The 27313-nt window shown below is 35.4% G+C and overlaps 1 protein-coding gene and 1 long non-coding RNA gene across 2 annotated transcripts in view; one reads left to right on the forward strand and one right to left on the reverse strand.

Annotated features, from left to right (window-relative positions):
- The window catches only part of LOC306801505, a 28635-nt gene extending 5688 nt beyond the window's left edge, over positions 1-22947 (forward strand). The window contains exon 3 of the long non-coding RNA XR_013774107.1: positions 22767-22947. This is a non-coding gene — a long non-coding RNA (uncharacterized lncRNA). The remainder of the gene's footprint in view (positions 1-22766) is intronic.
- EPYC (epiphycan) lies at positions 1293-17823 on the reverse strand. The gene is made up of 6 exons (XM_079304494.1): positions 17647-17823; positions 7777-7930; positions 5168-5326; positions 4413-4615; positions 2949-3044; positions 1293-1713 (listed from the first exon to the last, which is right to left on the reverse strand). Exons 1-6 carry the CDS (start codon positions 17812-17814, stop codon positions 1543-1545), a joined length of 951 nt encoding a protein of 316 aa, XP_079160620.1. The 5' UTR covers positions 17815-17823; the 3' UTR covers positions 1293-1542.
- Positions 22948-27313: the final 4366 nt, after the last annotated feature.

Consider the following 27313-nt stretch of genomic DNA (forward strand, 5'->3'; position numbering starts at 1 on the left):
AAGCTGATGCTGGCATGAGCAGTGGCATGTGGATGGAAAGACTAGAATTTCTTGAAATAAAACTAAATGCAGCTAGGGTCATTTGGAATTTTCCTCTGCCTTTCAGCAAGACAGGAGAGAACAAAAATTATCTATCTCTGCTCTCAACACTCTTTTGCTTCATCATATTACTCCATATCCTACCCTTACCTCACCTCACTTTCTTCCAGTTCAAACTGTGCCCACTTTAGTCTTTTTGATGTTCTGTGCGTGTTCACTTCTAGAAAGTGGCAGTGAAGGTGAAGAGTGGCCTCTCTGTGAAAAATTTCCATTGTCTGGCCCAATAAAGACTTATAATTTACATTTTAAATGATAATGTATGTTCAGCTAGGTGAAAGGGATCTTAGATAAGGAGTAAATATGAGATTGTCTAGGTTGATTTGTATGTTAAAAGGGATTTTTTTCCCCCAAAGTCTTTTATGAAACCGTTATCACTGAAGATGTGCAGGTATTATTTGGTGCTTGTCACCATAGTACAGAATGAGCATATTTTATCTATTGGATCTTTCCTGGGGACTTTTTCTCTAGAAAAATGAATTAAATTTCCTCCACTAAAGGAGAAGAGTTATTCAAACTATCCCAAGAGGGAAATTTCCTAATCTTTATCTGGAAAATCTGCTAAACAGTAAAGCAGGGATTTTTTTGAATCAAGTAATTGGAAATTGACCTCCACAAGGTGATTACTGACTTTGGTCTCTGAATCCTGGTCCTTAGTGCATTGTATTGCAAAATTTTTTCTATGTAAATATGAAAAAGCGACTTTTTTTTTCTCCATTTTCTATTCAGAATAAAATCTAGTATTTCTCAAATAAGCTATTTTATGTGAGATTATCACATAATCTGTCAGGTGAGTTTATCAGAGATACAGAAAATAGCTTTGGGTCTAATCAACATTACGAAGATAAATTATTGCTGCAAAAATACAGATAGATTATGGGACGGTAATCTGGTAATTGAGATTTGAGCTCTATATTTCATTATTGATTCAAGGAAAGATTTTGTTTTCTGAAGAAAACATGGTTTTTGGAATATTGCTAGTACTTTTTCGAAATGAAGGAACCTTTAAGGAAAGAAATAGAAAAATGGATGCATCTCTGAGAGAATAATATTTAATTAAAATAAACCCCAATAAATAATCAATTATATATTTTATTTTTATATCTTGATTTACCATCTAATAGTTGGACTTCAGTATGTAAAATTATTTAAATTCAGAATTAATACACTAGATCTGAGCAATTCAGCAAAAAAAAATTGATATTTGCTTTGTTTTTTATATTTTTCTTAGTATTGCTAAATAACTTGCAGTTGGGTAGATAATGAATTTGTCTTTTATTATTTCAAAATCTTCTCAGTATCTCAGTAATCAATTCCAATATTAATAGATATATTTCCCAAATCAATGACATTTGTATAAATTCATCTTGGTTAATAAAGCAGTGAGTTAGTGATTTGTCTTTAGAGATTCTTACAGCTCATGACAGTCTTGGCTGCTGTCAAAGCTTAGATGAGGTTACCAACTGGCAAACGGGGCAGACACATGTATGCATGAGGTGTTTTGCTCAGGTTGATGGGATTACCATCCAGTCTGATGTCTTCGAGAGCCCTACGCACATAAGTAAAATCTCTCATTTTGCAGAAAGTATCTTCATGCATCTCTTGAATGTTGTTGTTCTAAAAGAAAACAAGCAAACAAAAAAGCAGCTATCAAAAAAATTACCTGAGAGTAATTTTTTACTCTGAAACACCATTTATGGATGTATTTTCAGTGTCTACAGAGATATTCGCTTGAACTCAAGGGGCAGATTGTGGTGGCAAGTCATTAACAGAGAAACCTTCAGAGCAGGGGAAAAATTTCTTGGCCAATGCAAAGCTTCAAAACTAAGTAAATCAAACAATATAGCAGAGACTGGCTTTGAAGGAGGACCTGGTAAAAGTATAGAGCATTTTCCTTTCCAGATTACAGTGAAGATCCTTATTAAGACAAATTTGATCCATGATAGGCCAGTACAAAATCATAGAAACTTAATTATCATCCTGACATCCTTATATGCCTCAACCTGCAAAGGAACAACTCTAATTTGATCTGTGACAATTTCTTTCCCCCAGGCCCTCTCACATTAGTTTAACTCACATCTGTACATATACTGGGAAAATTGAATGCTTTTGGTTATATTCCTTTGATTTAATCTGCTCTTACATGCCTTATATTCACTGTGCTTCCATTCTTGAAGCGAACCATTCTCAACGATGAATTGCTGGAATACAGCATTGTCAGGAAACTGGGACAAAAAAGTTCATCACCTAAAATGAAGGCTGTCTGAAAATTCTTCTCTTTTTCATGCCTTTTAAAGTTAAATATTGTCATAGAAAAAGTCCAGCTTACTAACTTTTTTCTGTCGCACATAGCACTGAGTATTTAATTTACAGGCACAAACAGGTGAAAAGATGTCAGCTAGCAGGCAGAAATTTTCAATAAATTTACTTACTGAAAGATAGAGGTTAAATTATGTGAGGTATATTGCATTCCTTACTGAAAAATTTTTCTGTATGATGTAATAAATAAAATATCTGATAAACAAAACAGTAAATTGGTACTAGAGGAGATAAAGGGAAAGAAACAGAGCTGGAAAAGGTTGAAAGAAAGAATTCAGAAAGAAGTTATTAGATAATAGTAATTCCAGAATTTGATTTTTGAAAGGTTTTGTATTACAAATTCTGAAAATTAATGCTGAGCTGAGCTAAATTTTACTTCTTTGAATCACTAGTTAATTTAATGTTTCCCATAGCTTGTTTAGTCAAGTAAGAACACTTTTGGATAAACAGAAGAAACACTACAAATGTTTGCCCTTCCCAGTTGTGCATACTATTTGAGCATGATATAGGGAGCCATTTCTTTTGTAGCCTACCTGAAGATGAAGAGCTTGGAGGCTTTCAGGGAGTGGCAATGGAATGTGATCCAAGTTATTGTCAGTGATGTAAAGATGCTGCAGTTCATCCAGATTCTAGAGGAAGATGGAAAAAAACCAGGGGGAAATGATAGACGTATTAGAAAATCTCTCTCAAGTAAGTTTGAAATCTATCACTGCAATGAGCACCACAAAACATTTTGTTTCAGCATGATATGGTGAAAAGACAGAAATTCAAAGATATTAATGAACTCTGATTTGCATAGGCTGAGAGTGTTGCTGATAAAGGTTAGGTGTTCAGATTAAAATGAAAGGGGAAATGTTTTTCAAATATCCACAGAATTATTATAGATGCAATTTTAAAGATGATGTTTTCTTTCTTTTGTGGCAAGGCTACTCAATTTTGCAGAAGCATATTGTGTTGAAGTAAATTATAACGGTATAAGAAATGCCTAAGTTAAAAATATATATCTCATTCCATTTCAAAAGGTAAATAATTTCTCCCTTGACTTGATGAAGAGTGCTGAGAGATCTGGCAGACACCATAGCTAGGCTACTCCCAGTGGTCTTTGAAAGGTCACAGGGATCAGGAGAAGGGCCTGAGGACTGGAGGTAAGCCAGTGTCACCCCTATCTACAAAAAGGGCAAGGAGGATTTAGAGAACTACCATCCAGTCAGCTCCACTTCAGTCCCTGGAAAGATGATGGAGCGCCTCATTCCAGAAGCCATCTTGATTTCCAGGGCTGACAATAAGGTGATCAGGAGCAGCCAACATGGATTCACTAAAGGTAAATCATGCTTGACCAACCTGATTGCCTTCTAAAATGAAAGAACTACCAGAATGGATGAGAACACTGAATATTTTCTACTCTGACTTCAGCAAGGCTTTTTATGCTTTCTCTTGTAGTATACTCTTAGAAAACTCAAGAAGTGTGGACTGGAAGAGTGGAGAATGAGGTGGATTGAGAACTGACTGAATGATCCCAGAAGGACATAATCAATGGCACAGTCTAGGGAGGTCTGCCACTAATGCTTTCCCACAAGGTTTGGAAGAACCCTCTGAAATTCAACAAAGGCAAATGCAGGGTCCTGCACCTGGTAAATAATAACCCCACACAGCAGTATGGGCTGGGGGCCAATCTGCTGGATAGAAGCTTTGCAGAGAAGATCTTGGTGGATAGCAAGCTGTCCATGAGCCACTAATGCTCTTTGGCCAAGAAGGAGTCCTGGGGTACATTAGGAAGAGCATTGCCAGCAGGTCAACGGAGGTGATCCTGCCCCTCTACTTAGCCCTGGTCAAGCCCAGGAAAAGAGAGAGACATGGAGCTCCTTGAGCAGGTCCATTTGAGGGCTACAAAGATGGTTAGGGGACTGAAGCATCTCTCTTATGAGAATAAGCTGCACTTCTTAACCACACCCTCTGGAGAGCGGAAGAAAAGATTTTCTCAACATACCCAAACTTACTTTAAATGCCTCATTTGGTATCCCTCTGCGACCAAGCCTGTTCTTACTAACGTCAATGAACGTTAAGGTAGATGGCAACTCAGGGAGTTGCCTTATCCTATTGTCACGGAGCACCAGCTCCTGAAGTTGCGGCAATCTTCTGAAGGCATCCTTGTGGATCTCTGATATGAAGTTTCCAGTCAAATCGATCCTCTTTAAATGGTCTGGCAGAGAAATGAGATACAACAGACTTATAAGAATGTATTTCATGAAATTTAAAAAAACTCTACCTGTGTCATTCTTTATACATCTTTCAGTAAAACACTTCAAAGCTCAGTTGTACGATTTCTGTATGTTTTGGGGATCTTATAAATTATTGTTTGGAAAAATAATACTTAAAGGAAAATAAGCATATTTTCTACTACCTTGTTCGATATTTCTTTATTTCAACACTTTCTTATATATTAGAAATTTGATATAATAACTTCTTTATAAAAAGAAGCACTTTTTCAAATTAAAAAAATTAAATTGAATATTTGGGGGGTTTTGTTACTTTTCTAAAGATGATTGCAACTAACAGAAAAAAGATCAATTTATAATAATTCAAGAGTTTGATGGAGAATCTGCATCTATTATTTGCTCCAAAGTAGCAAAATGCATGTGCATTTATGTGTAATAATCAAATATTATATACAATATTTATCACTATGTTTTGGTTGGTATGAGCCAGAAATAATCAAAATTGGAGCTGATTTCAATAATACTGTTATCCATACTTAAGTTGGCAAAGTCATTTCTGCTGATCTTCTTGATTCTGTTGTAGCGTGAATAGAAATACGTGGTTTTCTTAGGCAATGGTGGAACAGCATCAAGCTCATGATCATCACAGTAGACTGTGGTCCCTAGACATGTACATAAAAGGCAAGTAGGAAGATCTATCAAGGAATATAAAAGAAAATACCTAGTTAGAAAGGACATGTATAAAAATCATACATAAATTACTACAATGAAATGTTCACATAAGTACCTAACAATCAGACTTTGCTTATGGTAAAGTTCACTTCCCATTCTGCTTTGGTCACCAAATCATATAATTGCAACAGTAAAGTGATTGAATTATTTTTGAAATTAATTTATTTTTCTCCTTGTGCCTAGGACAATTAACTTGTTCTAATAAATTGTTTCTCAGACTATAATAGAATATTTGCGGACAGCAACCTGCCAGAAGTCAATTTCCCCTTAATCTAGAAGGTGTATACTTCCATCTAGATGGATGAATAGTAGTTGATGAATGTTATATTCTACTTCATCTGTCTCTCTGTCACTCTTATTCTCCTCCTCCATGTTCATATTTCTTTCTACCTCTGTCTTTCTCCCTCTCATTTACTAATAAATTAAATCCATCTTACTGACTTTGGCATGTGGTCTCATTTGCACCTTAATTCAGGCAGAGACGTACCTCTAATAATTTTAATAACCAGACTGTATCACTTCTGACACTGACTTTTTGATATATCTTTTCCTTGATTATGAGTATTAATCAACATCTGTTTATCAGCTTTTAATCCTGTAGAAATATTTTTCTGATTCATGTTTTCCTCCTCCTTGTAGCAGAAGGGTTTTTTTGATCTTGTTACTTATAGGATAATAGAATAATTCAGGAATATTAAAATATTTTTCTGGCAGATTAATTTTTTTACTCTAAATCAGATGTAGCTAGATGAGAGATTTACCTTCTTAATCTGCCCTAATTACCTGTAGGTTACTGAGGTGCCTTTTGAGGCAAGATTAAAGAATCAGTAACCAGAGTACTTTTTAATTTTTATGTGATAATCTCTACTTGGATATCCAGGAATACAATTGCTAGAGAGATAAGGATATTTTCATGCTTTCCCTAACTTTCTCCACAGGACGGATTAAATTGGCTGCAGAGAGGAGGTCTGACATAGAAAATCTAGGCTTAAATGTATACAGAGTTAAGGATGGCTGATATTTTTTCAAAATATTGCAATACAATACTATAGTATGGGGAAAGAGTTTCACCCTGTTCTATTTTTGATCTTGGAGGAGTGGTATTTTTCACCTATGTCTGACATAGACATAGGGCACTCAATAAACCCAGATGGAGGGGAAAGATTCATTAAAAGAAAAATTAATTTGGCCTAATGTTACTGAGCCTTGTAGTCTTCTACCCAGTACCAGGCCAAAGCAACAATGTCTGACAGGAAAACATTTTCCTAAAAAACAGGAAGACACAAGAGAAATCTGATTTGATATATTACTGTCTTGAGCATTTCTTTAGCTGATGCACTACTTGATTTCTATTCAGTACTCAAAAATGTTGACAGATACAGAATTCATCATAAATAATATTTATAGGACATATTGTAACATCTTGTAATTGTAATTTGCAAAGTTGAAAAAAGTATAGGCCTTTTTTTTCTTTTGCTTTTTTCTGAAATCTCCTGGGAAGTTCTCATTCCATTTTTATTGGTTTTGACGGCATATGTTTTCACCTGGTCAAGATCACTTGTATCATGTACCAAAATAAGACTATGGATTATTAAATTCAGTGAATACAAATTTTGGAAGTAGGAACTCTGGAGTTTATATTTAGGGGCTTTTTTGGGTTTGGGTTTTTTTTTTTTTTTCATTTCATTTTTCTTGTGTGGCACTCAGGTGTACTGTTAGGCATAGTAAAAAGAAGGATTTTCCTGTTATTGTATATTGACCACCATAAAACACAAAGATCCCTCACAGCAATGGATAACTCTAGGGAGATTTACCTACTATAACTTAGAGGAGCTTCTGATAAATGCCAAAAATTAGCAGTGCAAAATTTGTGTGGAAGAGGGACAGATTATGTTTTCCAATTTTAATTCCTCTGAAAGATTTATAAAGTTCTTATTTCACTATAGATAGTCAGAAGAACTGAAAATCATCGTGACTAAAAAGTTCTAAGTAGTTCCCTTTCCTTAAGTTTCTCAGTTTATGGTTTTCATGGTCAAAAATTCTTCATTATTTCAGTTATACTTTGTATGAATACATTTATAAAAAGCATATAGCAAATCATTATAAGTAAAGACTGTTGATAATAGTATTGAAATCTAAGACAGTAAAACAAGTACTGGTAGCACTGCCAGCCATCAGCAAATTTTCAAGTTGTAAATCTTCACTGGCACAGTAGTTTTCATAGTGGAATAGTATGGAAACCTTTTGGCTAGGCACTGGTCTGACTTTGGCGCATTCAAGATCAGCATGTTGCATCTTTCTTCAGCGAGAGACAAACAGAAATTATGTACTTCGTTTCCACTATAAAAGTAAATAAAATGGGCATGCTTAAAATCAAAGCTACACACAAAAAAAAATTCTCTTTCCTACTAACCATCTTTATTCTGGGGTCCAAGAACCCCTGACCCCTGTGCTGAAGACCCGTCAATTAATTTTGGTGTTGACACTTCATCCTCAGTTTCTTCGGTCAGTGACACAGAAGAAAAACTCTCCTGAATTGCAGAAGGTAGTTCTGCCCCAACATCTGTCTAGGGAAAATTAAAAGGAAATGTTACTGTTGACTTCCTTTGGAAGCTGTTTCTCTTCTCTTATTCATATTCTCCCACTAGAGGTCACATATTTTCTGAGGTTTAGTTCTTGTGCTGCATTTTATCCAGGAACTATAATGAATTCTCTTATATAAACAATTCATGAAAATCCAACATATTTATTCACATTTTATCTCTGTGTTTTGAATGTTTTTATGTATGCACACATGCATATACTTCATTACTGAGGATATGTACTAGCAAAAGTATTTTTCCAGATTTATTTAAAGATGGATTTGTGATAAAAATTGATAATCTGTGTATGAAGAATGAAAATTTCCTGTGAAATATCAAAAAGGTGCAAGCCATTTACCATAAAATGGTAAATTATTCCACCATAAATCCAAATCCATTATAGCTGTGCAGGCTCTGCTCAGAATACTAACATGATGTAAAAATATTTCTAAATAATTCTGAACTCTGACTTCACATACAGATTTCTAATATGCTAAAGATTCTGGTTAACTTCATTCATTAGTAGTTTTATTATGTAGTATTAAAAAATGTGAAATAAATAAAAATATTGGAAAAACGTTGATTTTACAACACTTACAAAATTAGGAAGATCCTTGTGTGGAACTAGAAAACTTATTCTTTTGTCCTCAACATAATTAGACAAAGCAGTAAATTTTGTCAGGTCAACTTTCATTCTAAAAGTGCATTCTGTTGATTTGTTTATATGACAATTCTAGATAAAAATTAAGATGTAGCAATTTTCTTGTATCTCATCACTGCTCGTTAAAAGAGTACTGCAAACTTGCCAGGCTTGTTTTAGATGGTTCTATGTTGGCAAAGAGGCAGAGTTGTTTTCTGTAATCACCCAGACATAGTTGTGTGATCTTTGCCAGTTACTTTCCCACTGTATCTTCATTTCCCCATGTGTAATAATATTATTCAGCTGAGCCAGAGCCACTTTTGAAATGGTAATCTTTATTCTTTAAATCCAGAACAATTAATTAGGGTTTTACACATCTGAGGTACTGTTAAAAATGTAGGTAATGCATTTAACCCTGTGGGTGCTGCACTCCTGTGCTGCATTTAGCACTCCTTATCTTTTTCTAAGGCACAGCCAAATATAGGAATTTTGTCACAGAGCCATTATTCCAAGTGTAAGGGCACCAAAGCCCAAAATTCTGCTTCATTTTTCATCCACTGCAGCTTTCTAGCACAACACCACTGCAGAACTGTTGAATCCCTAATCTTTCACCTGACCAAGCATTTCCTTTATTGAGACCATCCCACAGCCACTGCTTTCTTCTTGTCTCCATGAAGAGCCAGTTGTTAAAATTAATCACAGTAGTGTTCATAAATTCCAATTGTAAGAGACAGGTAAAAAGTAATTGCATCCAGACTGGCCAAATAGCTAGAATTTTTAAGATTTGATTTTGTAGGTAGGCTATAGAAGTTAAAGGAACTAAAACACCTGACATCTGGATTCCAAGCACTGAATCCCCTATTTGAATCTCTTTATATATGTACATATATTTCATATGTAACCAGCAGCTGAAGGGATGTGATCCTGCCCTTCTACTCTGTTCTTGTGAAGAAGGGTCTGGGAAGACCTTATAGTAACTTTTCAGTACCTAAAAGGGACCTACAAGAAAGCCGGAGAAAGACTTTTTAGAAGGACATGTAGTGATAGGGCAAGGGTGAATAGCTTGAAGCTGAAATTTTTATATATTATTAAATTCTTTACTATGAGGATGCTGGTGCATTGGAAATGATTGCCTAGAGAAGTTATGGATCTCCTTGCTCAAGGCAAGGTTGAATAGGGCTTTGAAGGACCTGGGCTAGTTGAAGGTGGCCCTGACTATGGCAGGGGAGTTGGAAGTAGAAGATCTTGATCCATTCCAACACAAACAATTCTATGATTCTATGAATCGTGAAAATTTTGGAAAAAAACACTTTCCATCTCATAACAGACTATCTTGTAGCATAGCTATATATCATTACAAGAAGTATTAAGCATTATGATCATAGATTGCCTTAGAACATCTAAATAACTACCTAAAATCCAACTTTTTGCATGTAAATTATTTGGTTTATATTATATAATGGCAATGGATTAAAATATTTTATATTAATTAGTTTCATTGAAGACAGAGAACATGAAAGCAATAAAAAGCCAGTAAGCACTCTGAACCACACAGGCTCAGATTTTGACGAAGAAAATTTTAGGTTTTTTGTATATTCTTCAGGTGTATTCTGCTATGCCACAGATACTATTACTAATATGAGTTTATGGATAAAAATGCCTCAATACCGTTGCCAAGGTCATAACCTCATAAAATACAAGGTAATCAAATGAGTAATATGACCTTCAGCTGAACTGAGTAACTTGAGTTGATGTAAGTAAGTGCAGGGATGTACCTTGTCATTTTGCAGAGACAATGCAACACAATGTTACCATCTGCAGCACTGATAGTAGACAGCTTAAGCAGGAATGGACTTGGGGACAAATCAAAAGAACACTTTGGGAACAAAGGAAATGGGACAGCTGTTCTCCGAATGGAGGAAGCCTAGAGGGAGAGATACATTCCAGACTTTTATTGACCCAGGTTAGTACTGCACTAAAGTTCTTGCACATCCTGTCTACTTCACCACACTTGTGTAAATCAGATAAGCATTCCTCTTCTGAACTTTAGAATTAAATCTGGAGATTTCAAGATCTGTTAATGTCATTATATACAACTTTTGTTGTATTGAAGGTAATACTCTGGAGGAAAGTATTTTCAAGATAGACTTTGTAAATAGGCAAAGATAGACCAAAGATAATTTTCCTTCCACTTGTTATGGAATTTCGGTCATCTACACTGACTGCCACCTCTCTGAATATTTGGGGCATACTTTATGAAACTTACTATCTTGGGATTTGTGATTTACTTTATGCTTTCTGAGGGTTCTTAGTTGATTAATCACTGTAGCTGCTGGGTAGCAAAGCAGAGGTGTTAACTTCTATTTCTACCTTGTTATCTCTCTGTTGGATGTTACCTAGATGTGTAGATGCACAGTTGAAATTCTCCCAGTTGAAAGTTTCCCTGTAAATGCACAAAGTTTGGGTTTAGGGAAACTGTTCCAAGTAGTTAGCATTATTTATTCTGTCTCCTGCGGTTTCTTATTTTCATGAGGAAATAAAAATTATTGACATTGACTTAATGTAGTTGCAATTTTTGTACTGTTAACAGAGTAGGAGTTCACTGATATATATGTTTTACATACCAGACCCAGAGCATGAGCAGTGTTTTCTCGCTGTACATAACTTGGAATTGAACCAGTCACCTAAAGGTAAAAGTCTGTTTCCCATTATTGGTCATCTGATCCATGCAGCTATCTTTTACTAGTTTGATAAATCATGCAAGATTGTAACAAGACAAAGATGTTTCTTGGACTATATACTGTACAGAATAATCTCTCATCTTCCAGATGTTTGGGGTTTTTTTGGCAACTGAACTTTGCTAAAAAAAAAAAAAAATCGAAACAAATGATAGTATATCACTTAATGGCATTATTTTCCATAAGGTCCTTTGGAGGGAGGAAGAAGCCTGGAATTAGGCAGGGAGTGGACTTGTACTTCATTTGTTATTTTAAGAAATATTCTTTGTGAAAAATCATAAAGCAGGAAGAACATTGTAGAGAAATACAATAAAGTATGTTTCTATTTGCCAACAGCTACAAGTCTTCAAATAATAATCTGCCTTCCAAGACAGTTTTAATGCATAGAAAGAGAAAAAACTTAAGGGGTATCACATCACCTATCTTTAGACATCTATGCAGTTAATAGTTACCCTACTCTCTCTTTGAAATCAATCAAGAAATTTAGAGAACACCAGAGCAGATTAGCCCCAGAGCATGCAAACAGACAGTGATATCTTTCCTAAGATTGCATGAAGTACCTACTTTTTCCCCCATCCTCTACTTATCTAAGGTGTCTCCATTCTCTAATGAAAGTTCTTAGCATGGCTGGCCAATTCAGAGGCACTTTCAGACTAGGAAGTTACAAAAGTCAAGAATGCAGAAATCAGTAAGTGATAAAATGCAATTTATAAAATCCAATTTACAACTTGCCATTCATAGGCTGGGTATTTAGTTTATATTAGCATAACTTCACAGTCAGTACAGAATGACAAAAAATTTCTGCAAAGCAGCTCCAGACACTGGCTACAGAATTCCTTTTAGGGTGGGCTCTTTAGGTATCTTTATCTCATCATTGACAGTAAAGGAGGTGAGACAAACAAAAGACTAGGAGAGTCTCAGGAGTTTATTTTATGTGTCTTTTTTATGTGTCTATTTTATGTCTACATGTTTTAGGATCAAAGCTTATGTATTACATGTAATAAGTTTAAATCCACAGAAGAATCAGAAGTGTTTTGTTTCAGTGTTTCTTTTACTGCAAAAAATGCATTTAATACACAAATAAAAATTTAAAATTTAAAAAGAGTAATTTTAATCTTGAAGGGACAATTGTTCCACACACTGACCCATCAAAAGGAACTGGTTTCTCCCATAGATGTTCTGAAACTACCAAAGGCTTACAAGAAAATATCTAATTATGGTAGAAGTTATTTGTAGAATCACAGAATGGTTTGGTTTGGATGGGACCAAAAGATATAATCTATTTCCAACCCTTTTGCCATGGGCAGGGAGGTTTATTTTCCTTTCCAAAAGTGGCCTATACTTATTCTTGAATTTTGCATTTAAAGGCTTCTTTCCTCCTATTGTTCTATCTTAAAAAGAAATAGAATTGTTGGTCTCTGCAGACAAATGAATAACAAGAGCTGTAGTCAAAACCTTTCTGGAAAACTAGAAAAACTCCTATTTGGGGATAAAGCTTCAGATGATAAATTTGATTCTCTTATCAACTATGTGACTATCTGATTGGTGCATTACTTGTACAAATTAACATGGATTTTAAAAAATGTATATGACGTTCTGAAAAGTCATTGTATTTCTACTTTGAAGTCTCTTATTTAATCAGATACCTACCACAAAGATAGGAACAACATTTTAAGCCTTTGCTCAACTCTGCAGAATGGCAAGAGTGAGTTCTTGTGAGTGAGTATAGCTCCTCACCATATGTTATGCCAACAGAAGAGATGGTTAGTGTGTATGCACACAAACATGGGTAAATGTGAGTGTGTAACTCAAGTTCTGAGCTTTGTGCAGGCACCAAAATGCCCTAATATTAGTTTGATTCAAATTCAACAAACTACCAACTAATGCTAAGCAAAATGCATAAAATATTAGATTTTCACTGTGTTTGTTTTTGAATATTTTGTGAATTATACTTTACATCTCACCTCTATTGTGTAAACAGACCCAGACCAACCTATATTAAAGTCCCTTGCTTTTCTGCTTATTCAGTGCTAGGCAAACCATTCTTAATTAAATGCTCCTTTGCTTTTCAGCCCCATTGATACCCTGTCTTAGCAATGAAAATATTTTTCTGATGTTTCTATATTTTCACTTCTTATTTAAATTAGTTCTTCCTACCTAAATAAAAATTGACTAATTATGTTTAAAAGACACTGTAATAAAATTGCAGTGCCATTTTATTAGGCATCAGATGAATGCATAAGATTGAGTACATACATAATCTAAGTACATAAGAATCTCTCTCCACAATTTTTCTCACATATTGTCCAAACAAAGTTTTAGTTTCAAAGAGGGAAAAAGTGAGAAGTTTACACTAGAATTCCTTTGAGATACTGGTTTGATTCTATTAATTTTAAAGAAAGAAATCCCTCTTTGAATATGTTTTTCAGAGCAGCTGGGAGACCCAGTCTTGGCTGTGGCCTCTGGACCCTATCAGGATATAAATATTAATTTAAAATACTAATGAACTGTAAAGAAAAGGGAAGATACATCAGCTCATGTTTATGCTGTTGTTACTGTCTGTTTCAGAAGATAAATCCAACACAAAGCCTGTACCCTTACAAGCTATGACATTTCTTTGTTGTATCTTTCTCCTTGAAGACCTTGATAACAGGCTTTTCTTTTACACTGCCTTTTTTAGCCATTATCTGTCAAAGAGTTGATACTGCTATCTTAATGTCTCTATGCACATTTTATTTCTGAGTGATATATTACTTGAAGTTTTCCCAGTAATAATTTCTATTTGGCTGTAAAGCATTAGCTAAGTCACAGAAGTGTCTGACTAACCTGGGATCTTGGAAACCATAGATTTTATAATCTGTAATGTCACCTAATACATGACAATGCATGGCTTTGATTGAGGATTCAATACAATTCTCACAAGTAATTAACAGCTACAGTTACTTTCCTCATGCAAATATTTGCATTTAAAAAGGTATTCCATGTGTACATTAGTAACCTTTCCCAACCTTAAGATTATTCTATAATCTATGACAAAAAAGGCTTTGAGTGGAAGAATATCAAGAGCCATTTTCTAGAATTAACTTTCCCTGTGGCATCCCTCAGTGCTGTGCTTTGTGTTCTCAGCTGAAAAGGTGTTGATAATGTACTAGTGCTCACAGCTGCTGAGCAGTGCTGGCACAGCACCAAGGCTGTCTCTCCAACATTCCCCTCTCACCAGTAGGGCAGGGGTGGTCAAGGTCTCAGGAGGGGATACAACCAGGACAGGTGACCCAAGCTGAGCAAAGAGACACTCCATATGGCATCTGGTCAGCAATAAAAGCTGGGAGAAAGGAGGCAGTGAGGGCAGAGGCACGAGCTTTATTATTAAGGTGTTGGTTGTCAGGAGCACCTGCTGCACATACTCAAGTCCTACTTTCCTGGAAGTGTTTGGCACTCACCTGCTGATGGGAAGTAGAGAATAAATCTTTTGTTTCCCTTTGCTTCTGCATGCAACCTTTGTTTTTCTTCATTAAACTGCCTATATGTCAACTCACAAGTTTTTGACCTTAATTTCTTCCTGTCTCTCTGAGAAGAGGGAGTGAGAAAGCATCTTGATGGTCACCTGGCAGCCAGCTAAGGTCAACCCACCTCAACAGATATCTTGTCTTGGAGCATGGTCTTGGGATACCAAGCCTAATTTTAAACAGATAAAAGGAGTGGAAATAATCCCTTTCTAACTATCTTTTGATCTTTCCTCACTTTGGTAATTACACATCAAATTTACCTAATGATCTGGAAAAGGACATACTGACACAGGTTCTTTAGTTTAACACCTTGAGGTGCACAGGTGATTAATCCACATAGAAATTAACAGGAGTAGCACACTAAATGCATCTAAAGCACTAGAACCAGTCAGTCTCCTGCACCTTCTGCAAATCAGTTGGATACACAACCTTGGCAAAGTTTGCATTTTGCCAATGAGTCTAAAAATGAGTTAAACAGAATGGCTTCTATTTGCACATAACTAGATTTTAAAATCTTAAATTGAAGACTGCAACAACAGAAAATGCTATTTGAGTTTTTTCTTCACTGTTTCACAAGTCTGAAGACACGATTCAGAGCTCTCTAAAGGAAAATACAAGTCTTAAAGAGTTACTGCACACAGGCTAGATCTGTTGAAGGCCTGCTGTTTGTCTGGGTCTCTGTGGTATTGCTCATCATGTAAACTATGCATAATAAAAACTAACCTGTGACCTCAAATAAATATTGAATTTTACACATAGACCCACTTGTGCTGTTCACATCCTTATGATAACAAGATTTTAAGCAGTAAAGTTATACCCACAATCTAGAAATAAAATCTATTCTGCTTAAAACTTGAGTGGCATCAATAATATTTAGTGATCAAAATATAAGTTGCAAGACTGACATGTCCTATGTCTCAGTGCACTGACATATCTATAAAATTTGCTTGATTTCTACAGCACTGACCACTGATATCTCCTGGGATATAGGGAACTATGAATGCTTAGGGTTCTCTTGGGTGGTACATGTTATTAGGAATGTAAGCAAAAAAAAATATTTTGGCTAAACATCTACAAGAAAAGAGGCTCTCACAGGGAGGTCCATCCATATGCAAAGCAAAAACTGTTCAACTGCTGTGATGGATGAACCTCACCTGATGAATTTTGAAAAGGCTATCTGAAGAACTCAGTCATGGAAGATAATCCTGCTCTGGAAAAGAAGCTTGCCAGTTTACCCTGACTCTTCCTATTCCATGCCTTTTTGAAAAAAACAACCTGTGTTGGGATCTCTTGTGTATTTTCTTATTGGGTGCAACATCAGTTATCCTGAATTTCCTTTCAGCTGTAAAACATCACTGAAGCCTTGTTAATCTCTGTCCTTCACTCAGAAACTTGGGAAGGGCCACCCTATGTTTTGGTGTTACAGGACCTCACAGAGAGAGCACAGCACAGGAGAATCCCACCTACCATTCAATGCATCACTAAGAAATTTGTTGGAATGAGAAAAACTCAGTGATGAGGCTCATTCAAAATAACTTCTCCTATTTCTGGGAAGGAAGCTATTTCTGTAGAAATGATAGAGACTTTATTTCTAAGAGCAAAGAGAAACAGAAGCTGTGGCTAATTAATCAGTGTGAAATAGAGCACAGTGACTAAAATTGGTAGTGACTTTGTCAGGAAAGCAAGCTCATGCAGAATCAAGTGGAGCATGAGTGGCACAAGGGAAGCAGGCCAAAGGCAAGGCAAGTTCCTTACAGCAAAGTTCTTCTCAATCCCTCTTAAATTGAAAATTTATTTCCTATATATTATATGGTTCTGATCCTAGTGCTAACTTTAAGATTATTTTTATCTCTTCAACTCTCCTGTTTTGGAATATAGTTATTCTTAAATTTTCTCGGTGCTTTGGTTTCAAAGCTGTTATCAAATTTCTATCTCACACTGATGAAAGAGTAGCTCCTGTCCCTCCTGCTGTAACCACGAATCTTTCAAAGGCTTGTATTTTCATGAATTATGCATTGTTATTGAAAAAGTACTAAAATATTGTGTATAAAAAATAGAAATCCCATATTATTTACATGTTATATTTTTCACTCAACTTCTATCACAGATAATCAGAGTGCTTATATTACCTTCAGGGAAGTTGTGCCAATGGCTAATCAGTAGGGTGAGAATAAAATTAATGTAGCCTTTTAGTAATTGTAAAGAAATAAAGGATTGTAAAAGACGAAAGAAGTATTTAAGTCAACAAGTGGAGTCCCTTGCCTCTACAGGTGACATATCTTTCCAGCTCATACTGTATCATAATTTCAACTGTTTTTCTTCAGTAATTTGTCTTACTTCCCTGTGTTTAAATTCAAATGTTTTCCCTTTCTTTTATCTTCCTTCTGCCCTTTCCTAACAGCAATAGAAAGCATTAGCATTTATCACCTGAAATACTTGTACTGAACATAAACTTAAGTAAACAGCATTTTACAACCTCATTTAATGGGAAATGCTAGGAATCCTGTCTCGACTGCCTCCATGCATCACCCAGAAAAATCACAATGATAATCTTCAACAGAATTTGGAATTGCATGGAGACCTCAGGAAAGCATGGTACCTTTCACCTACTCTTAAAGATTAACACAAATAAAACCAAACAATCAGAATATAATTTAGCTGTGGTTTTAGATTAGGAAAAAGTGAATGAACGGCAAAGGCAATAGAAACTACACAGCTAGATTTGTCTCATAATTGTTTTTGTGGTGAAGAAAAACTGATGAGTAATTACTGCATTTATGCACTTTGGAAAGACAGAATAAATTAGGTTCTAATTACCTCTACTTGGTCAGACTGCTTGTTTTCATCATAGGCAAATGGATGAGGCAGCTCTCCAAGTGGTATGTCATAAAACTCAGAATCATAAATTAAGGTGTCACTGAGAGGGGCAGCCCCAACAGACTCAAAGATAAAAATTCCCAGAAAAACATTTACAAAGGTCTGCATTTTGTTTTCTTTTCTGAAAGAGAAAAAAATGGACAGATTGTAGGTACTCTGGTATTGACAAGGAATCTATGACAATTTAATGTCACAAAAGCAGCATTTATATATAAAACCCACAGTACTTCTGATAAACAATTAATATTTATTTATGGTGACTAATTTGGTTTTCGTCACTAAGAGTCCCTAGATCTGAGAATTCTGTAAGCTGCTTTGGCCATGCTCATGGTCATATAATTTAGAAAAGACCTATTGAATTTTATTGGTGTAAAAATAAACTAATTTTAATGAGAAAGTGTCTGAATAGTATTTTCCCCCTTTCATCTAACTTCACCTATTTTATTTGGACTTAGATATGAACTTCTGAGAAATTAGAGGAAAGGTAAATTATTATATTGCTTGTCTTTATCACAATCAGTATTCTTTTGGAATTTTTAACAATGTAATATTATATCTCTCCTCCATCATAAAGAAAAAAACCAAAACTAAATGGAATCAAACAAACAAACAAAAAACAAACGCAAAAACCAACAAAACAAAACAAAAAAACACACAAAAACCCAAACTCAACCAAACAAAAAACAACAAACCCCTCCCTCTCACCACCCTATTAGAAAACATTAGAATCTGTTATCTCTGGGTAAGCATAATCAAAACACTTTTTACCCATCTATTGTTTTGTCGGAACAAAATTTTAATTGGTGTGGCACATTTAGACCATACTTTTGCAAAGGTTTTGGAGGCAAAATAAAAAATAATGCATGTTCTCCTCAGCCCCATGGGCAGTAGCACCAGTACTCTGAAATCCTTTGTTATTTAATCAACACCATTTTTATAGTGACAAATTGTGGTGTAGTGTATTCACCTGTTCTCCTTGGAAAACAGAATGAATTAGCACCCATTTAAAGTTCTGTAAAATTCAATTATCACCTATTTAAAGTTCCAGAATTTTGTAAAATGGTAGAAAATCTATGCTAGGCTTGAGCACTAGTGTTTATGCATTCCCTTTTCCTTGTAAGTGATTAACATATAAAATGCCCGACACAAGGCTCTATTTAGCATGCTTTACACCTTTATTTATCTAGAGCTCACATTAATTTCACCAAAAGCACAGTGATAATGAGCAATGCATAAGTCTAATTAATTGTACTCCTTATGTGCTGTTGTGATACTCTTAAATATTTAAATTCAAAATTGCAACTACTTAGAATAAAGTATGAGAAATACACGACTTTTTTTTTAATGTATGGACTGAGCAAGAAGCTGAATTTTAGCTTCATGAAAAGAGGTCTTTATAAAGCTGGTTTAGGCATGAGAATATGAAATTCCTCTGGGGATGGTCAGTAACACAAGGCGTTCATTTTTCTCTCATTTTCTTTATTCAGAAAGACTTCAGCTGCTGCTGGAAGAACCTAGAGTCACTGGGTCTTCTCTTTGAGAAAGCTTAAATGAATTTCACCTTTCAGTATTAGCTTTCAATATTACTAAAATATTCTGCTTTATTAAAAAAATTAAAGTAAAATTAAAATGCAATCAATCTCTGAAATAAGCAATATGCTAGAATTAGAAGGTTCTTGTGTGTCTTTATGTTTTCTGCTGCCTATTTTTGATAGAATTTGTTTTGGTCTTGCTTTTCCTTTCCATGTCATTTATCCTAGACAACTCAGCTATAAAGGGTGTTATCTTTCCATCCAAAATGTGGAACTAACATATGTGGTGTAATTTTTCCTCTGAGTAAACAATTCTTAAATAAAAAATTGCTCAATATGAAAAATTGTTTTCATGTCACAACCCTTAAAAATAAAAGATTTTTAAAGGGTATAAGTCTTGATAACTACGAATTTTTGCATATATAGAGACAAAATCAGCAAATATCTGTGGAAAAAAAATACCTATCTGTGCTAATTTGCAGGGTTTGTGTGTCTCTATTTCCCTTTCATGTAATATATTGGAATGCACTCCAGAAACATTGGAATCTGCAGTAGCTGTAAGATCAAATATTTTGATGAAGATTATGTCCACCTCTCACAGGAAGGAACTAAGGCTTATCCAGGGAAAAATAAATAGTCTCCCCAATCTGCGAGCTTTGAATCAGTATTAAGCACGATAAAATAAAACAAACAGTAGCATTTCCAGCGATAAAAATTCAACTAAGAGAGAAGTGCCAAAACTTACCTTTAGCTTGCAGAGTCTCAAATGGGATGGAGTTACTCAGAAGGCAGAGCCGGTGCTATGAGCCCCTGACCAATGGCAGTGGCATCCTGGGGCTGTGGGAGGCAGCACAGCTTCTACCCTCTGCTGAAGACCTCAGCCCAGGGAGTTTCTCAGACTTCAAACACCTTTATATATGATTTTGCTGAACTGAATTTTTGGAAGGCCAAACAAAGATTTGTTGTAAGGAAATGGCGTTTATTTCACGTGACCCTTCTTCCCAAATTTCTTGCTGCTCATACCAATATATCAATAACAATTTCAGTTGTATTCTGGAAAACAACTTTTCTGTGTTACCTGGTAACCTATAAATACAAATTTGTCAGTGTCCACAATCAAGGCTTAGCAAATTAGGTTATATATTAACATTTTTCCTTTACGTAACATCTCTATTTTGTGACTTATTATATGTGATAATGTTTAATGAATTTCCATCTATTGCAGGTATTATCTGATGTGTTTCAAAAGTACCCCCCTTTATTTTCTGTAAGTACTTATAAAGCAATGCTCATTGGATATACTATTTCCAGTGTTTTCCTTCTGAGAGGAGATGCCACTTTCTTAATAGATATGAACCACTATCATATGCTGCAAATGATGGGCATACACTGTAGTATAATGTACTCTATTACACCAGAAAAAAGTTTTACTATATTATAATGTCAAGCTCTTTTCTTAATTGATTGTGGTTTTTTAATTATCAGTTCCTACTTAATTCTGTACTTTGATATTGTCAGTATTTTTACAACATGTACCTACTCCTCTGAATATTTTAATCATTTTTCCAACTCTTCAATGAAATGTATCCCTAATGCTGTCAACATCCAATAACAGAACCTCTCCTGTATCTCTGGAGGGATGTAAGATTCATGTATAAGGTCCAATGTGCTAAGGAAACTTTATTCCCTTCGCTTTACAATTTTAATTTTTTGTCCGTTAAGGCCATCTTAGTGGACCAAATTTCATGGGGCACTGAAAGCACGTGATGAATTTTAAACCACGTGCCTTGTGGCAAGAATCCAAGATGTCTGGCAGGGCAGTATGTATAGTGAAAATGCCACTCTATTGTGTCCTGTTGCTCTTCTCTTTCTTCAGATCAATAGCCTCAGTTTACTCCTTAATTTAGTGATCTAGTTGCTTACAATGCCTGTATGTTCTCCTTCCTGACAACAAAACAAACATCTGTATCTTCTGCAGAAAAAATTTGTCATTCACCTTCTTAGTGCTGTTGATAATGGTTATGCTGCTCCATCTGCAAGTGTTAACATTATTTCACTTTTGAGTATAGTATTTTCTGCTGTGCTTGGTAATTTAAGATTTATTCTGCTAAATCCTCACTTCCAATGTGTCTCCTTCACTTACAAAACATACTCTCTCTAGGCAAGTCCAATATTCATTGCTTTCATTTGTGCAAAAGATCTCAATTTTTTATTCTTTATTGAAACAAAAAGTTATTAATGTAATCATTAATGTTTTTCTTCATTCTTACACACCTAAGTAGATTTAGACATACTGAGACCTAGGGTCTGAAACCTTTGTGTCTTTTGGTCTGTAAGTCTGCTTTTTTTCCTCAAACCACTTTGTGTCTGCATCTTAACTTTGACTTTAGTGGTATACTGTCAGAATACAATATGCTTTGCTGACCTTGTTTTCCAGAAACACTAAGCAAGTTAAATTAATTGAAGGCAAATGTTAACTTATAAATATTTGGTTTCTATTTTTTTGTTAGAGCTAGGGAAACTGTCTGAAAAAGAATATATTTTATATAAAGATTTTTTACAAGCTTACGAGCATGATGGTTTGTATAGCACACAAATAAGAAAACAGTATTGTTTATTTTGATTTATGCTTTAAAGAGCAAGAATTTGGAGATTGAGGCATGTATCTGTAGGGGACATGCCTTAGTTGATACTGAAATTAATGTTTGGAAATTTGTTTAAGCTTGGATGACAGGAGTCCTGACGCTAGCAATTCTAGACCAGCTAGAAACCCAAGAGACCCAACAAAAAAAAAAAAAAAAAAAAAAAAAAAAAAAAAAAGATAAAAGAAAATAAAAGACTACTTAGAGGCCCTGTGGTATTGCTGAGCAAAAACCCAAGCATATAAAAAAGAAAATCTGTGCTTGAGTTGGAAACTGATTCAGATCACTGCTTGCATTTTCCGAATCCTGTTATCACAGAAGATAATGAAATTCCTGAGACTGACAAAAGGACATTTGGGAGTGAGCTTTCCATGTCCTCTAATTAGTCCCTTCACTGACACTTGGGTTTTTTCCAGATCCTCTGGCCTTATGCAGTTTAAGTTACTGTCTTGTGAAATTCCTCAGCTGCCTTTAAATCTTGCTGTCTGACTTAGCTGGGCTTGATTAAAAGCTCACTGAAGTTAATGGAGAGTTCCATCACATTCAGTGGTTTTAGGGGCACTGCTTAAACTGGAAGCATACCCAGCTGTGACCATTGCCTAACACATTCCTAGTCAGCATGCATTCCCACTACATAATTTTTGGCAGTAGTAAATGAATTAATTTATTCCCCTGTGTTTTTGCTTTGTTTCCATTTCAGTTCTCCCAGTTCTTGGAGGTGCAATGACTCCTAAGTGTGCTCTTGAACTCAGTGCCAAAGCCTCAGGGTCATCCTATTCTTGTTTTTCCAAAACTTTGATTATAAAGCACTGAGTCTTTGATTCAGACTGTCAACATTTACTCATTATAATTTTTTCTTTGCTTTCTTTTCTTTTGGTCCTCACAGATTCATCACCAGGAATTTACGATAAGAAAAATTGCTGCCATTGCCATAAAATGAAAAATCCTGTCTGACTCTCAGAAAGAGCCTGGGTATTGTACCAACTTAACCTTTTGTCAGCTTCTTGGCCTGCCAGTCTGAACAGAAGCAGGGGTCTTCAGGTCCTGGAAAATTCTAGTACTGATTTTTAAGAGCAAGAGGAGTGAGAGGGGAATCGCAAAAATAACTTGTTCATTTTGTTGCTTCACCTTAGCACCTGGCTGAAAGATTCTCCTGGCCTGAAGTTATAGTTCTGTTCTGTGACCAGAAATGCATCTGTCAGATGAACAAAATGAGGTCACTCATACTGTGCAACAGAGACAATTCTGCTTTGGTCATGAGTGGGAGGTCCATGAATATTCATTTCTCAAAATATGCTCTGCCTCATGAGCATATTAAAGTTAGTATGAGGAAGCAAATGAATGTTTTTTATCTTTGAGTTTGCTGTAGATAAAGTAGACTGCAAAATAGATGTAACTCTTTCTGCAGACACTCATTCTTTGGAAAGTGATGCATTATTGTGAATTTAAGAAAAATAACAATTAGGATTTATAATATGTTTTTTCAAACAGTATCCTTTTATCTACACGTACCTTTACCTTATTCAAATTGATTGGTTTTAGTTTTCCAAATAAAACTAGTATTGCATATTATGCCCACTGAACAAAGATTTTACTACAGTGCATAGCAAAGAGCACTCCCTTTTTTCACCTGGATCAATCATCTGTGACATCCTACTTCTCCCAGTCATTTAACATGAAAATCCTCCAATATTTTTATGGAAGTTACATGACTTACCAGTGTGCCTGCTTCATGTCCAAATAAAAGTTTTTCTTACCTGGTTTTTGGTCTGTGACTTTGTTATTTCTTGAATCATTATTTATCATTCATTTTCCACCCTTAAACATGTGGTCAGAATCATACTGGACAAAGAAAAAGCACAGTGTGAAATTCTGGAATCACTGAAGTTACTACTATCAGTTTCAGAGCTAAAATTCAGGCCAGTATTTTAGACTGATTCCTCCTGCATTACTGAACACTCTTGACTTCGTTTGTTTGTTTGTTCTATAGGCATAGGGAGAGGATGGAGAGGTAGAAATCTGCTTTGATAGATCCCTTACCTGTCCCAGTATCACTTGCATTTCATGAATTTACTGGATTGTGGAATTTCGGTCACCCTAGGGCCCTGGGAAAAGGAGAGCATCATATGAACCTCACTGGGACTAGGCAACAAAGGCTGGATAACAGAAAAACAAATATCTCAGAGAAGAAGAAAGGAAGGAAATAATGTGTCTGCATAAGGGATTAGCATTTCCATTTTGCTCATCAAAGTTTAGAGAAGTACAAAAGAAGGATTTAGAATGCTCCAACTGTTCCATCCCCTGTGCAAATTAGCATAAACAGCAGGGAAAAGAGAGTTAAACAGAAAATGTGAAATAGCTACAACTGTTTTTGCTAGCAAAGTCTTGTTTAGATTTAATTGTTTCTGCATAAACAGTGAACACAAGCAATGAAAACAAGTTTTTTAATGAGTCACAGAAATAACTACCCTTTAATACAGATGTACTCAAGTGTCTTATTTCTCATGTTTGCCTGATGTTTTGTTCTTGATGGCAGAATCGTTTTCAATTCACATACTCCTTTTCTTCTCTGGTTACTTTAATTATCACCTCTTATTTCCATGGTTGATGCAGGCAGATAGCAAATGACTTTTTCACTGTAGTTCAAATATGTATTGCTGCTTTCTTTGTACTGCCTGTTCAGCTGTTTGGTTTTGGATCTGGGGGGTTTTTGGTTGTTTTGTTTTGTTTTGTTTTGTTTTATTTTGTTGGTCAAGGGTTTTTAAATCTTTCAGAAAAATAATAACATGCCAATTTGAAATTTGTCAGATGTATGTTAGATCCATCTAATATTGCTTATTAACAGTAAAATCTCAGAATATTTTCATGCAGTCTACCATACTGATGAATTTCTAAATGAGCATTCAGAGTATTGTTTTCTTACATATGGAAATACCATATCTATATAGTCTCTGATACATCATTGTATCATTCAGTATACTTGAAATTTCTTAGTTGTTAAGAAAAAGCCTTAGTTGCAACAGAGACCATGCACATTTACAGTAGAATCAAACCATCCATAGTTATAGCAACAGGAATGGGTGGCTCCCATTTTACTTTCAGAAAGGGTGATTTAGAACATTCAATATCTGCTTCTGAAATTAATAAACTTTGTTGCAAACTGAGCAAGATCCAAAATTTATTACTTTTAATCACCTTAAGGCAGGCTCGATGTAAAATTCAAAGATCCTCCTTAAATACATTGCCAATTTTACATCTCTAACATTTGTTTTTGGAGTAAGCCCATAAGTTAAATCCATCATAGCATGCTATTCACTTTTTCTGTATGCTATAAATTTTAAAACAGATGAAACTTTCTTAGATTGTTACTATATATTGTATATGAATAAACCATGTTAGCCTAGAAAAGCACTTGGAGATTAAAGAAGTCCAATTATTCAAACTCTGCTAAAACAGGTCTGAAATACACTTTATTATAAATTATATTCCTTGCACTTCTTTTTATTTGATTAAAAAGTATCAAGAGAATACAGTTTTTGAAGGATATTTAGAAACTTTGGTTTTGAAACAACTGGGAAGTAATACTGAAATATAATCTAAATTGATGTTGATGCCTAAGATAAAAATTTTCCCTGTTCCATGCAAAGGAAATATGATTTTTTTTTTTCTGAAATTTTGCTGGAGACATCTTAATGGGTCAATTTTTTCTACCTTGTTACTACTCCTTTCACACTTTTGAAATTTCTTGGCTTACAGCACACTGGGGCTGGTCTGTGGGGTACGTGCAGGCACACAGATCTTTGCAGGTTGTACCAGAGCTCGTCAATGAAGGCAGTTTCAGGAATTCCCAGTGTGGCCAAAGGCAGGAGTCAGAGCTTCAGGCTCACGTACTTGGGTTCCATCCCACTCACATTAGACAGACTGCCATTTTTCTAAACCCAAATTTGCAATTTGCTGTTTAAGAGGTATAATTCACATCAGTTTTGAGAAGGAGCAGGGAAAGAAATTGCTGTTCTTTCTTTAATCGTGGTTGAACATAAGATAGCACTGCTGAGTATGCAAGCCTGTGGTGTTGCAAAATGGTATTTATTAGCATACAGAGCTATTGTCTGCTGTTCCAGCCCACCCTGTGGACTGGTGGTGTTAGACCCTTTCAGGAAAATGCAGCTCCTGGCCCCAGAGATGGAAAATTTCAGCTTGTTTTTGCTTAGCTAAACAAGTACAGTTCAGAGCTGGGTTATCATATTTATCACTAAAAGAAGAATGATATTTTGCTTGGGATTGAAAAATAAACCAGAAACAGAGTTCAATAAGACAAGGATTTGGAACTCAGTAGAGCACAAACTTTGTGTTGTATGTTGACATATGCATTTATTCAAATGAAATTGTGGACACTGTAACACCACACTTCCTTCATGGATAAAGAATATGAGATATTTTATGCAGCATAGTGTCCCCAATATCCTGATAAAATTTGAAATTGCTATAATGAAGTAAAATTGGTTTCCTCATTAGCATAAATATTTCTCAGTTTCCGAAATTGTACGTTTGCTCTTAGGCTTGCATTTTGTATTACATTTATTGCAGTGGTTTGTACCCTCTATATGTGTTTCTAAAACACTAAAAAATGTTTGTAATGAAGTTGGCATGATCATTTGCATTTGACTGCCTTCAACTAATCCTACATTTGTAACATAAAGATGTTCTCTGCTTTTATTGAATTTGTTACAAAATGTGTGGATATTAATAACTTTTAGTATCTTAAATTTTATAGCAGTACAACTCACTAGCAAGTAGTTCTCACACATAGTGATAGAAAAAAGTTATAATTCCTCCAGACTGTAGAATACAATCTGGGAATTATTAGTGCAGTGTATAAACCAGTCATTCTAAGAATTTGCTCTGTCACCAGTGTGTCAGACATGCAGTTAGTATATTCATGTTCTCAAAATATCAATTGCACTCTTCAGTGCATACATGCATTGTCTCCTTTTGACTGTTTCTTCTAATAGGTGAAAATTGCAAGGTAGTGGCTCTGAGGGCTTTGATCTCAAGGGAAGCTCTACTGACCTCAATTTACATTGCTCTGATCTAGTATATTGGAAATATATTAATTTTCTTATCTCTTAAGGAATCAGTGATTGAGTATGAGTCCTGTTATAGATGGTCCAGCCCTGGCTATGACACAGAATTTCAGGCTCTATCCAGCTTTTGGAGGCTTGAGTTAGAAGCTGAAGGCAGAGAAGAAATGGTGGCACAGTGGGTGCAGGGGAGGTGGGTGCTGAGGTCAGGGAGCACGGGGCAGAGGGAACCAGCCAGTGGCACAGAGTGAAACACACAGAGCTGGTCTGGGCCAGGGCTAACCACAGCCTGACTCCAGGACCTCTGGCACTGCAAATGAGAGACACATCACCCTTCAGCCAATAGTTCTGT

Source organism: Erithacus rubecula, assembly GCF_903797595.1.
Source record: "Erithacus rubecula genome assembly, chromosome: 4".
In the NCBI taxonomy this organism is placed as follows: domain Eukaryota; kingdom Metazoa; phylum Chordata; class Aves; order Passeriformes; family Muscicapidae; genus Erithacus; species Erithacus rubecula.

Excerpts from the sequence above, each read along its gene's own strand:
- EPYC (XM_079304494.1), bottom strand. The coding sequence starts at position 17,814 with ATGCAGACCTTTGTAAATGTTTTTCTGGGAATTTTTATCTTTGAGTCT. Across the intron at positions 7,931-17,646 it reads AGCAGTCTGACCAAGTAGAG|ACAGATGTTGGGGCAGAACT; the intron begins GTAATTAGAACC and ends AATTTTCCCTAG. Across the intron at positions 3,045-4,412 it reads TACCAAATGAGGCATTTAAA|AATCTGGATGAACTGCAGCA; the intron begins GTAAGTTTGGGT and ends ATCTTCCTCTAG.